The 14591-nt window shown below is 31.1% G+C and overlaps 1 protein-coding gene across 2 annotated transcripts; it reads right to left on the minus strand.

The window, feature by feature from the left end:
- Positions 1 to 2955: 2955 nt before the first annotated feature.
- On the minus strand, positions 2956 to 12773 carry LOC132723334 (uncharacterized). 2 transcript variants are annotated; one of them, XM_060708023.1, is made up of 2 exons: positions 12502 to 12773; positions 2956 to 6891 (listed from the first exon to the last, which is right to left on the minus strand). In XM_060708023.1, the coding sequence occupies exon 2, from the start codon at positions 5922 to 5924 to the stop codon at positions 4194 to 4196; it is 1731 nt and encodes a 576-aa protein (XP_060564006.1). In that variant the 5' UTR covers positions 5925 to 6891; positions 12502 to 12773; the 3' UTR covers positions 2956 to 4193. The 2 variants fall into 2 exon arrangements, with proteins under 2 accessions (XP_060564006.1, XP_060564016.1); XM_060708033.1 differs by lacking the exon at positions 12502 to 12773 and adding an exon at positions 12220 to 12469.
- Between the last annotated feature and the right edge of the window lie 1818 nt (positions 12774 to 14591).

A 14591-nucleotide genomic window follows, 5' to 3' on the forward strand; every position in this document is an offset into this window, starting at 1 on the left:
ATTATTGTAAGTCATCATCATCATCATCATCTCCTCCTTCTTCTTCACATTCTTCTTTGACTTTTTTGTGTTCTTCTTGTTGTTTTTTCTTCTTCGTCTTATTCTTCTTCTTCTTGTTCTTATTGTTCTTTTTTTTCCTTGTTGTTCTTTTTGTATTATTCTTCATGTTCTAGTTTTTCGTCATCACCTTCTTCTTTTTCTTTGTTCTTCATTTTCTTCATTATTTCTTGCTATCATATATGCGCATGCTTATTTTGTACATTTGGAAATGTTTGGCATTTAAAACAATAGCATCTCTTTATTTCTTTTATACATATGTGTATGTTTCTTCCAAAAAATGTCGAGGCCCACAGGCCGAGAGGATTTTATCTTGCAGAAACATCCCGAGATGTCGCCCAAGCCACTGTTATACCCCTGTAATTAACTCGTTTCGTATACTATAACTATTTCATAGCAAACGCTTTATTACGACGAAGCTAACTCTCCTCTACGTCAGGGCCACCGCTGTATTACGTCAGAGTCCGCTACTTAAATACTACGCTTCATCGAAAACTCTTTAAATTCTACGTAAGACCCTACTCGTTTTCATTTCAAAGTTCAAAATATCTTTATCAAATCATATCGTACCACATATAGTCTCATTTTCAGAGTTCATAATATCTTGATCAATTTTGTTAATTGTACTCCATCTATCTTCGTTTTTTATTTTCAGAGCCAAATATGTATAACAAATACTTTTTGTACTTATAGTAACAAAGTACTGTTAATATGTCCCCGAAATTGTGGTTAGAAGTAACGAGATCATCATCACTGTTAAGAAAAAGACCGATCAGAAAAAGACCGATTCTCATATACAGCTGCAAATCCTATATCAGACTCGGCTATACATGGCCACGTCCAATATAGGTTTCACAGCTGTGTATTCGTCCAATATAAGTCAAAAGACTTTGTGTACTGAACAATGTATATGGTTCTCAGAATATTACTCGCTTGAATTGCCAAACAACTGAAGAAAAATGTGACTGATTTACATTTTATCATGTCATAGTAGACCCTTGACATGAAGCTACTTGTTATGATTTAATAGCATGACCCTAAATTGAATTTGTCATGGAATTTGTAATCTTTAATAATTAAAAAGAACTTTAAGAATACCGAATCCATTGTAGATTTCGTCCTGGAATTACAAGGATAATCCAAAAACTGTAATAACTCCAGTATTTTGGTATATACTAGACACATTGACGTCAATAGTTATGTAACGTGATGGTTATATGTATACATGACATCATGTTGTAAACAAACAGCAGCTAACAGACAATCTCACATGATATAATCAAACTAATGTGTTTTCTTTCAGAGAAAGAGAGTCCGTCTTACTTATGTTGTATATGCTGTATTCTAAGACTGTACAACTGTTCGTTGGATATAAAATATATAGAAGATGATTCGGTACTGAATTTATTTAACGAGTTCTATAAAATTATATTCTGCGAGCCTCTGGGGAGCATGATATTATTTTATTCAATGAATAAAAAATAGTGACTTTACACGAATATAAAATACTATTACTCACATAACCAACATCATAATTGCTTCCAGTGAAAATAATTCTCTTAAGTTATTGATCCGCCTATATAGTATAACGCGAACATTTAGGGGGTATTTACTCTATGTTTGTATAAAAATACATGCACGGCCTTGCACTACCGTTTCAGAATCGCAAAAGCGGTGTGGGTATTATGCATTACAGCCAGTCGGACATTCACCCATTACAAATGTCGAAACCAACACCTGACGTTTATGTATATGACAAGATCTATATCATATTATTTTATTACATTTTAAAGATAACAGAAAGGCATTCGCGGCTGCTGACTTCGATCTGTTGTCCTTTTTTATTAGGAGTTTTCGAGTACAGAAAATACAAAAAAGATTTCGGATGGTTGGTGCCTCTAAGTGCCATAAACATTGCACCAGTAAAGTAGAATACAGTGTGGCCATGTTCTATAATGTTGGCGGTTAAACTTGATTTTGATCATCCCGAAATTAAAATTGACAATTGACAGTTTCGATTTTTTTTCGAAATATTAACCTTTTCCCTGATATAAGCGTGTTTTGACGGCTTTTTGCCCCCCCCCCCCCTTCTTTTGAGACCTCAAGCAGTTAAAAAGTGTCCTATTTAGGCCCAAAACACTGTTTTTTGTTGTTAAAAAAAGTGACAACTTTTTCGGCGCGGCCCCCCATAAAAATGATACATCAGGGGGTTGCCAGAAGGGGGATGCACAGCACTTTGAAATCAGTTTTGATGAAAAAAACAATGCAAAATAGTTATTTTTCGCAATTTGAGACGTCCCTCCGTTGCCATGATAACAGGAAATTTCAGTCAACAAATGTGCCAAGTTTCATCAGTATTGAAGCATTTTTCATAGTTTTATAGCAGTTGGAACATGTTACAGGAGGCTTTTCAATGAAAACGGCCATTTTTTCACAATATGCTCATGGGGTAAAAGGTTAAAAGGATAAACGTAAAACAAAAATAAACTCAGTTTTTGTTTTGTTTCTTTCTTTTTCTTTCGATTTTCGTGTTGTTGTCTTTTAATGACTAAGGATTCACATGAAGCTGATTTATAATTTATAAATTAATAAAACTTCAGTACAGTTTGCAAAATTTGTAGAATATACACTCCTTTGCCACAGTATATACTGGTATGGTATATCCATTCGATGTTCCAATTTTAATTAAATAAATTAAGTTTAAATTAATTCTACCTGAAATGCCTCATTGAAATTCTAAATAAAATCCCGAAATAAAAAGCAATATATAAACCAAATACAGCGCCTGTGTTTTGAAGGATTAGGTCAAAGCAAAAATAAATTAAACGAGGACACAAAGACCTGTTTGACACATCAAATTTGTTTTCCGATTGATTCAAACAGACATAAATAAACACATTGAATTTCTTTACATTTATTTAGTTCATGTGAGATACATGTGAAAATATTTTTCTTTAAAGAAATCAACATGTAATAAAATATATATTTGTTGAATGAAATGCGTATAATTGTATTGGCGTTTTGAAATAAAAAAAATCGATGTATATATTTGCATTTATAATTTAATATAAAAGGAAATATTATGCGAGTGTTTTATTAATAAAATTGCAAAATTTATAATACACAATGTTGTATGTTACCCTGATACCAGTAGAGATTATCTTACATAACTTGAGCATAACGCAATTAACTTAAACAATTAACCTTCTGTGTATCAAAACAAGTTAAGCATTTGCCACCAGTATAGTGCCAGGCCAGCATACGCATCCTTGCGGTCCGGCAGGCTCTTTAACTGTTATGTCAATTTTTATATTTTGATATTGATACTGTTCCAATTTCAAAGCTTCGCAAAAGCATCTAACAAATTCTGCAGGGTGAAGGTTATTAATGCTGTAAGCCCAATCGCAAAGAAGCAAATGCGTACAGAAAGATAAAAGGGTGGCTGAGAATTTTTAGTAACTTTTTCTAGAATTTTTAATTCTTATGTTAAAATTTTATTTGGATATTTTTGGTGTTAAAACTTAAATGGATCTTTTGGGTGTTTAATATTCCAATATCTAATTATATAATATATGTAATTAGATTTCTGCTTTTCAAATATGATATTACTCAATATGAGTGTAAAATAAAATATAAGAAAAACTTTTGGAAAATAAAAGTGTAAAATAAAAATAGCATATGTCAAAGCAAAGCTGTTGTTCTATCTCTCATGTACAGACTCAATCAAACCGAGTCTGCAATTCTCTTGTAATTTTAGTGTGATTAATGCTTCCGAGGGATCACTTTGTTTTCAGATTTTTATATAAAAAACGCACAAAACTTAAAACAAAGACTAACAAACCCATGCACGCTGAATTTAACCTCGTATAGCTTGCTTGAGCTTAATAATTGAGAGAATAACATTAAATTTTGAAAGTTTCCAATATCTAGTCACTAAATCGTTTTTATCTTTTTAAAAGATCATTTCGACACTGCATACAATAGGCGAGAGTGCATACCTTTTCCATTTGCAGGGTTAAAAAGAGGTAAATGAGAAGCATATTTGTACATGTTCGTTTTGCACTTAAGAATATAACAGTCTATATCTGGAAATAGCATTATGGAATAACATGAATTGACCAACGTCAATAAATATGTTAATGTGAACCTGAGCTATATTCACTGGAAGACAATTCAGCGTATCCACTGCTCTCCAGGGATGAAGAACTTGCTGGTCGATCATTCACCTTTGTGTCATGGCACTGACTTGTCAACGTCCTTTCATTTGCCTCAGAATTAGCTGTCTCACATAATTCTGTCTTCTCTTTCATATTTAATAATTTGCATCCATTACACAATACACGAGTCGTTGGAATGTCATCGTGAAGACATAAGCCGTCTGTATCACATATATTCTCTTCGATGTCTTTTCTAAGATTTGCATTGCAAATATTACATAAAAATGTGCTAGTTTGAGCAAATGATCCGTTCACGTGATCCACTCTTCCTGTTTGGTCATTTTTAAGGGTGTTTAAAAATGGTCGTGAAGAGAGCCTCATATCATCAGCGTTTTGTGGGGAGTTTCTTTCTTTCACATCATCATCAAAAACGTCATCAAACAAATCAGAATCGATCTCTATTGCGACTTTAGTTTCTCCAATATTCTCTTTTACCTCGACATTTGTATCAATCGGATATTTTGAAATTTGTGAAAGATTAGCCTTACAACTATGTGTGTCCTTAACTGGTATTGAATCAGAATGTGTTGCAAGCTTATTAAATTCGCTTGCACCAACCGTTTTGCTAGTGTCACTGTCAGTTCCGTCTCTTGCTTGGCACTTTTGCGCATCTATCATTAGAGATGGCATGCGTAACTTACGTGTGTTCCTTCGTTCTATATCACTTTCGCTCATATGCACTTTTGACATGCGTAAGCTAGACCTAAATGATTTGTTAGTTTGAGTACCAACATTAGTCATCATCTTTTCCGTTACAGCTTTGACAGGTGAACTCTTCGTTGAAGAAACGTCGGATTGGTCCGTTGTTGATTTTCTTACAGAGCAGCGAACGTTATTTGGTTGTTTTGTCATTCCAACAAAATCACTTAATTCAAAGTCTGATAATTCTGATGCTTCACTAAATGACACGCTCAATTTAGCATTGCGTTTCACGGAACTGACTATAGGATTGTAGGCAAACTCCTTTCTATCATTAGACAATGAAGATTTCGACAATCGTTTATCATACATAACAGCTTGGTCGCCAACACTTCTAATTGGTGGAGGTAATTTGTTTTTGTTCCCTTTTAGCGAGTTTCTATAGGATTCCATTATGTCCTCTTTATCAGTTTTATCACTTTTTGTCAGAAGAGAAGTGTTGGATGAAATGGTGTCAATATTCACATGACCCTCGTCATCATCTGTAAGAATCACTGCGTAGTATTTAACATCTTTATCATCTCCCTTTGTGTATTTCCGAAACCACTTGCAGCATTTGAAACAAATTATAACAACTAAAATAAACACAGCAGCGGCTGGTATTAAAGCTATATTGAAACCAGACTCAGCGTTATTAGTATCGTTTTCTTCGTCATCTGTACTGTTTTCAAACTTTGAAGTTGTTACGTCCGTTTGACTTCTAATTTTGGCAGATTTATCATCAATATATGAAGGGGAAGTCTCTGTAAAATTCATATTTTCAATATCAAAACTATTTGATTTAGTGTTCAGCATGTCTTTTGTTGTTTCATTTAACTTTACTGTAGACATAGTTTTGTTTTCAACGTTTGGTGCATCAGTTGTGTTCACCGAATTGGATGCAGCATGACCCGTTTTCAAACACCACAGAAATATACAGGCGTAAAAGCAGTTAACAAATAATTGCATCATCAAAAGGCTTTGGTCGTGTGAAATCTCAACACAAGCCCGTATATTCCTTGAACCTTTCGGCACGTATTCGTGTTTAAAATATTTTTCACTTCATTTCAATCTTTTATTGTTGGAAATCATGCATGAGCGAGCCAACAAATGTCATGGTGAATTAAACCACTAGGTTTTTAACTACTCTGTTTATGTGAACTTTGTCTAGTCAAGCCTGGTCTAATCTAGTCTCCTATATACTTGCAAACACTATCATTGTACTTTTATACGATACAAACATCCCCATACATCCAATTTTATATTTAAAAATGTTTTTCATATGTTATGAATATCATTATTTCCACAATTTCCCCACATGTATTAATTAGTCACAGATGACCCGGTTTAGTTCACATATTTGTTTGCTCCGCTTTCTATTTGTTTTGTCACAAACCTTCGATACTATGTAATAAATCCCTTTCCAAACTAAATATTTCTATAAATGTTTCATATTAATAATCAATCTATCATATCGTTTTACCACACTAGTTTAAAGATATATATTTACACATCTATACGTCATGAATAACCGGACCGGTTTAATTTTAACGTATTTTTCTCTTCACGCTGTGAATTATATGCTGTTTTCATAACCTCTTCAAACTCGTCAAACAAATCCGTTTACAAATCACAGATCGTTTTTAAGATGTTACATTTCTCCTCAAACTTTACGTCTTTTATGAGGCATGTAAACGAGGTAAATCAGAAATACTGGTATCCTGTGACCCGTAAACTCGTTACACTTTTGCACACAGGCTTTTTTATTCACCAACTCATTGTGGCTTAGTGAGTCTATCTGTTACTTTTTGTTGTTGATGCGTGTATAAAGATGATATAGAATGTGTCAATACATTGCTAATGTCACGTGGTCTTCATTTTAATATTGCAGCATGGTGCAGGTGTATTTTGTCAATGTAACATCCCTTCTCTAAAGTACCTGAAATAAAATATTAAATAGATATTTATCATGTCGAAAGGTTTAAAATGATAAATTTAACATCGAACAATTATAACAGAAAAATCTAATTTTTATTTTGAGAATATTGTTAAATTAATTGTTTAAAATGTAACAATATAACCATGAACAAAGACAAGTAGAAAGACAAAGGTTTTACAGGAGTGACAGATGCTGAATTCGTTCTCATTATAAATTATTGAAAATCAATAAATTCCTTTTTTTTAACTTCATCCGTGCAAAATAATGTTTATGCCCGTTATTTTAATCATAGTCAAAAGTGAAAGCTTAAAGGGACACCACTGAGGTTTAAAATCCTAAAAAACATAACATTTGAATTTCCTACATACATGAGTTGGGGCACTTTAAAGAGAAATATATGCAAAGATAGTTAAAAAAAAATATACATTGTACATTGAAATAAATTGAAAATCATATTTTTATGCTTTTCTTAGCCCTTTTTGAGTGAAAGCTTTTAAACGCTTTTTTTTGGTCATTTTTTGCGATTTGAATAACTATTAGGTGCGCGAATGATCTGAAATTTTGCACAAAGATTAATGGTCTAAACCTACATCAAATGGTAATTTATCTGTTCAGTCCCATCATGTCAAAAAACCTCAGTGGAATCCCTTTAACCGTTACACATGTAAAATTTTTAATTTCTTTTTTTCTGTATGATCTTACAGGGACAATAAAGATATATTATTGACAGCAGATGTTACATTCGTTTGTTTACAGTTTATCAGCAAACAAAAACCTCTAATTGGTAACAACCTGTTGTTAAATATATCACGATATAAAATATTAAACTATTTCTCTTTCTTATATTCTTTTAAATGAAATATTGAGAATTACTGATGAAATATAATGCGTATTTTCATTTTCAGTATTTCCATTGTAAATATTTTGATTTTTCACTGCAGTGAAGCATATTTTCCGTTTTTTTAAACTTGTGTCTACTGGCATGCGAGCAGTTCCCGTACAAAAATCATAGTTACTTAAACATTATTTTTTATTACGCTCACTTACCAAAATTTGAATGTTACACATCAATATTCAGCTCGTCACACAAATCATGGAAATTCCATTATGTTCTAAACATAGAACAACCCTTAGTTATGAGGCCTCATATGGGGTACCGAAATTATCCATTATTTTGTATGAAGAGAAGTAGTTCCCGTACATTAAATCTAACCCATTATAATTATACAATTTTATTATATCGGACCTATTTTTCATTTACAATTGTTGAACATACCATTATCTAAGAGATAAATAGATGTAATTCAGCAAATAGAGCGTAGACTAAACGCGGGTATCAATTACCCGGTACCGTTACCCCAACGCATTCACATGCAATAGCATGCTTGTATGCATGATTTTTTACGCATCAAAGCCATAAAATTATTATATATAGTAATATTGGTCAACATTCTGATAATTAAACAAGTTTACATCACATTGCCTACTTATTTGTAAACAGGTGGTATTAGTGGAAAACCCTTTAACAAGCCTCACGTGTAAGTATTTTTGCGCATGCGCTTAAGGACGGAATCCCCCAGAGAAAACAAGGTCACGTTTTGACGGCGCACAGGTAAAAGTGATTTAATATGAGACTTTATATACGTACTGCCGAACTGACACTTAGATTTTGTCTCGTTTATGTATCTGCTTGATTTGAAATGAATTTTTGAAGAATGCAAGTAAAAATCAAGCGTTTAAATGAAAAATTCGGGTACTGCTTCTGTACGGGAACTGCTCGCATGCCAGTAACCGGAAAACTTTTTTTTAAGTTCAGCAAATACACACAATTTTAGGAGGAAGTCTATCATAATGTAATGTCAAAAAGAGAAAATGTATAAAATAAACAGAAAATCAAGATTTTTCTATAGATACGGGAATTTTTTTTCATATTGTGGTATGAAAGAATCATGAAATATGCATTTTTATGCCACTCGGTGAAAAAAAATGTGTCTTTATAGAAAAAAAGCTTAAGTAGCCTCAATATATTGCGTAATTGAAACTATACAACAAAGTAGGCTAAATAACTTAGTGAAAACGTGACAGAATGAAGTTATTGTATTTATGAAATATATAACACTTGAGAAGTATCCATGTACTATACAATTTAACTTCCGTTTTAAAAGTTTAAACTTGTGATCCGAAACACGTTTATCTAATGACCTTTGATTGAATATTTTAATATGCCTGAGATAATAATCATTCTTTCAATGCTGTAAACATGATACCATACTATTTAAAGTGTATTATTTTTTGTCCAAGAAGTTAGACGCTTCTTTTATAATTTTGAGTTAGCATTATTCGCCAGTTACAGCTACATTCTTTTAGTTAAAATACTTTCTTTTTAATATTCTTATTATCAAAATCATATAAATAGTTTAAGGCTTAATACACTGTTCATGTTAAGTACGAAATATGACATCATTCATTATTTTTGTCTCCATATTTCGACCTCGTACAGGCTATTCCTGTATGTTTTAACGTGTATTTTATAAATTTTAATGACGATAAGTTCATAGGGACTAGATTATGTCACTTAGTTTGAACACTTGACAGCGAATTTACAAAAAAATGGAACAATTTATTTTATAAATAACCATGCAAATGCATACAAATCTGTAGGCGTACCACCTTCAGTACGGAAGACCGGTGGAGACATTTCAACTTCTCGAATTATTGGGTTCATCTTCACCAACTTCGTGAATTCACGTTTTCAACATACGGAATTCAGAAGTTGAAATGTCCCAACAGGTCTTCCATACTTCAGACATATATTTTTGTCTCCGTCCTAACCCACTTCACTCCAGTTAACCTATACAACATACAGCCTAATAATATTACAGTAAACAGGTCAAAGTTTCTTCTTTTTTTGAAAATCAAAGACAAACTATTTTCTATTTGTTCTTCACACTGGCTTTAAAAACATTCATGTACGTTAAGTACAAATACAGCGGAGATCTTTTTCCTACAACATAGATCTTTTATTTTTACAAAAATTTGAATTTTAAGTTACAAACCAATAGACGATGACTGAAATTAACATACCATTTTATATTCCTCCAATTAATCCTTTTTATAACACATTCGACAAGATAGTTTAATTTTTCTTTTGCTATTCATAAATACACTTCCTTCCTCTACTTAACATTCACTTAATGGATTCATGTGTACGTATATACGTATGCATATTTAGTAATATGTACAATTTGAATATTAGTACTTAAACAAAGTGTTTATGATATATATATATATATATATATATATATATATATATATATATATATATATATATATATATATATATATATATATATATATATATATATATATATATATATATATATATATATATATATTCCTCTTAACTTGTTTCAATTCTTAGTATTTTACTTGTAAATCGTGTAGTCCGAAAAAAATACATTTATTATCAAAGCTGCATCAGTAGTGGGTTTTAAATTTCATAGGAATTGAAAAAAAATAAAACAAACGTTACAAAGAAAATGTAGACAAATTTTACCAAATATTATAAAGCATTTATAAGTGTAAATACTCGATTCATCAAATAGGAATATCAGCATGGGTTATCAAATTGGTATTAAATTACACCTCGTCGGAACAGAAAAATATGCATTATCAATAATAAAAAAAACAACACACACACTAATTCTCAGTTCAAAATATTTTTTATTAAATACGGTTAACCGTATTTAAATAATAAAGAATTGTTCCATGAAATATTTTATATACCATTTAATCATTTAGTTGTGTAATAAAGTCCTGATTCTGTGAGATTGATGTCATTATCAAATTAAATAGTTGAAAGAGACTATTCATTCTTTCGTTCATTTGTTCATTGGTTCATTCATTCATTCATTCATTCATTCATTCATCCATTCATCCATCCATTCATAAATTATTGCATTCGTTTGTTCGTTTATTTATTCATTCATTCATTCGTTCGGTCTTCGTTGGTTCATTCATTCATTCATTCATTCATTCATTCATTCATTCATTCATTCATTCATTCATTTATCCGTTCGTTATTATAACCGGCGACAGCCGAACAGCTGAATTATACAAAACAGAAATAATAATTTATACAGATTATAGATGCACATGACAATAATCAGTCGGGTGCTGTTTGAATTCACAAAGAAATGCATGTCTGATTATTAAAATTCAGCAGAATGAACTATGCCAAATACTCTAAACAATTAAAATTAAATCTCAATAACGTTACATTTTTACATACTCTGAAATGAGGAAAAATGTACATATTGTTATATTGTAAAATATAGCAAATATACCGTAAAAGATTTGCATATTTCGTAACAAAGTAAGTAGAAATATTCAAACAATAGCATTACTTCTTTAAAATTAAATTTGAATGTTCATACAGTCCAACTTCTACATAGTGACCCTCTAAAGAACAATAATCTATTTACAAAAACAGTATCAATTCTTCCTAAAGAAAGTCTTCATATTGAATTATACGCCTCCTTCTGGCCTCGAGGTTATATAACTTTTTTTCTTAGTTTTGTCTCGAATCTCAGGATTTTCATTGATCAGTGTACATTTTGTGACAGTTTCTGATCAATCAAATACCTAGGATCTGAGTTTGAGCTTGTAGAATTTATATATAATCACGGGGCTAGGTAACACATCTCAGTGCTCAGCAATTGTTTCCTGAAGGGCCCTCTCTGCAGCTTTTGAACGGTAAACATCATCATCATCTTGACATGGTAAAACAATTAATATCTGTTAATATTTCAGACATGGAAAAGAGACTGTAAATACGCCATATTATGTTTTAAAATTATTAATACCTGCATTACACGAATGATTGTATATCGATGTACCGTAACACAAACAAAAAAAATACTATTATGTAGAAGTTAAGCAAGCTTGAATGCAAGAAGAAACGCATTGTTTACAATGTTTTTTTTTAAATATATATTTGGGGAAAAAGGAATGTATTGGCAATTTAGAATACAATGTGTCAATAGCTTAAGGAATCTGCACATGAACGGTTTTTAAAATATATAGATGTGAATATACATATCATAAAATATTAAAAGATATTACATGTAATAAACAGATAGGTGAAAAGGATTTTGGTTATATGTAATTTGTAAAATAACCTCTCACAGATTGTTCTAAATATATATTTTGTTCTATTCGGTGCAGTTCTGTTTTCTTCGGATAGAAAATTACACATAACAGTTGAATGTTTATTATAAATATTTAAATACACCACAAATATGTTAATACAACGAAGATTACAATTACCTGAGCTAAATATTGTGTATTTTCGTATGCTTGTAATCCGATATGTATGCATTTTGTATTGAAATAGTTTATTTATCCATATACACAGAAAAAATGTTTAAACTCAACACATTGAATATAATGTAAACACTACAATTCCTCTTCCACAGCGTTTAAGATATATATTTGTGTAGTATATACATGTTTATATACAGATATTACGGTTAAGTCAAAAACTACAAAATATATGTACATTACTTAATATAATATTTCCATAGTCTATTTTCAAGTCTAACAGCTTACCGTTTTATCAAATTTGCATTTCCATAGATTATTAATTCCTGTATAAATTGCACATCGCCATAGTTTAAGTCCGATATCGTATAAACACTTTATAATTCAAAATCAGCCACAATTCATTGCGATATACAATGCAATCTTTGAATCAAATTATAAATAAAATGAACACAAAACAACCTGTTAACATTATATTCACACAGCTGGCGTATATGTATTACAACTTCATTCATAAACTAGTCATTAATATATTCAGTATATCTCAAACCGTATTGGGACAGGAAGGGAATAAAATACTATATTTTAATAACGTGTTAATGCGGGTAAAATATCGCATATCTTCGTAAAATTTAAATATTGATTAAAGAACGACAAAAAATGTTTAAACATAAACTTGTCATCTTTTACAGATAAACGTTGTGTGGTCCTATAATTAAAGGTTTGAATATTGGTTAAAACAAATAATCTTGAATATTATCTGAGCGTTAATTTGTTTTATTTGTAATTTGTGCATTGATGGTAAATTAATGTTTAAAGAAAGGGTCGGATTTACTACAAGCACTTATTATTAATAAGCATCATTATTATTATAATTATTATTATTATTATTATCATTATTATTATCATTATTATTATTATTGTTATTGTTGTTGTTGTTGTTGTTGCTGCTGCTGCTGTTGTTGTTGTTGTTTTTGTTGTCATTATATCAAAATCATCATCGTCATCATCATCATCATCACCACTATCATCATCATTATTACTTTTATGAGTGTTATTATTATTATTATCATTATTATTATTATTATTTCAGACACGAGCGGACACCTGAGTGGAACAACCTATCTTCCGTTAGCTAACTGGATAGCCTCTTCGCGTAAAAAAATATCTAAGCTCCATGCAGGATTCATACCTACAGCAGTGAGGGGGAGGGGGGCGGTTACTATAATTAGAAGTCAGAGACATTAATCACATGTACATCTAAGTTTCCTCACTTTTATATTATATCAAAGCTACAAAGTGAGACAACCGATGAAATTCATGCTATGCTAGTATTGTAAACTCCAGTTGTCTATGTGTGATACACCCCTCGTTACTGTATGTGTATATAATATACTATATGTTTACTTTATATCATACAGTCTTCTGTCCTTGCCAAGAACTTTCATTCATGGAATATGTCAGATATTATAGCTTCTTGTTTAATGAGATAGCAAGATATATAATGTATAGGTGTAGACAAGACATGTTGTAAATAATGAAGGAATGTTAACCGCAATAGTGTAATGTTTTGTGAGAGAATGCCATGTTGTCTGTCTTGAGTTATTTCCCCTTTCCTTGTGATTGTTATATAAGAAATAAACGCGCAGTAAATATTTATTAAGATATTAAGATTTTTTTCTTCTCGTGTTAGTCTTGGTCTTTCCGTTGTTTAAGAATAAACTGTTACTTAAAGGACCATTGAGCCTCAGAAATGAAAATTTTTGACAAACGTGAGTTTAATGAAGTTGAAATAATGGTGTTAGGGCATTTTAGATGCTTACAAACTAAAGAAAGTAGCACTTGATGGTAATACATTATTTGTTATAAAGGTAGCAAAATTTAAACAAAGCAGTAGATTGACTTTTATTCAAAATACTAAATCTCTATATTTTTACAAATTGTCGAAATGCATGCAGCAGAAGCAAAAACATTAGGTTATTAGCATATGAGTAACTTTATTGGCACAAATAAAAAGCTTAAAGAAATGAAAATATAATTATTTCCGGGGTATAATGGGCCTTAAAAGGGGCATAGCCTCAACGTTTCCTGAGTCGTAACGAAAATGTTATCGGAATAAAATTACCCTTTCTCTTAGTAGAATGAATCTCAAACCCCGCATACCCTTGACATTTTTGTCGGAAAATTCTACGATATCACCATTTTAACAGCACCAGCACATTTGGCGCGCACTATGATGTATTTCGATTGATTTACTATCGATCGCATTTTTTTCCCGCTTGATGTTGACTTTTATTCAAATATAGTAAGATGGTTACAGATTTGAAGTAAATGACCGGCAATATCTTTATTTCAAAGTTATATTTCAAAGTCTCGTT

Source organism: Ruditapes philippinarum, unplaced genomic scaffold (genome assembly GCF_026571515.1).
Source record: "Ruditapes philippinarum isolate M1 unplaced genomic scaffold, ASM2657151v2 ctg2253_1_1_1_1, whole genome shotgun sequence".
In the NCBI taxonomy this organism is placed as follows: domain Eukaryota; kingdom Metazoa; phylum Mollusca; class Bivalvia; order Venerida; family Veneridae; genus Ruditapes; species Ruditapes philippinarum.

Bases quoted from the DNA above. Each gene is read 5' to 3' on its own strand.
- LOC132723334 (XM_060708023.1), bottom strand. From the start codon at position 5,924: ATGATGCAATTATTTGTTAACTGCTTTTACGCCTGTATATTTCTGTGG.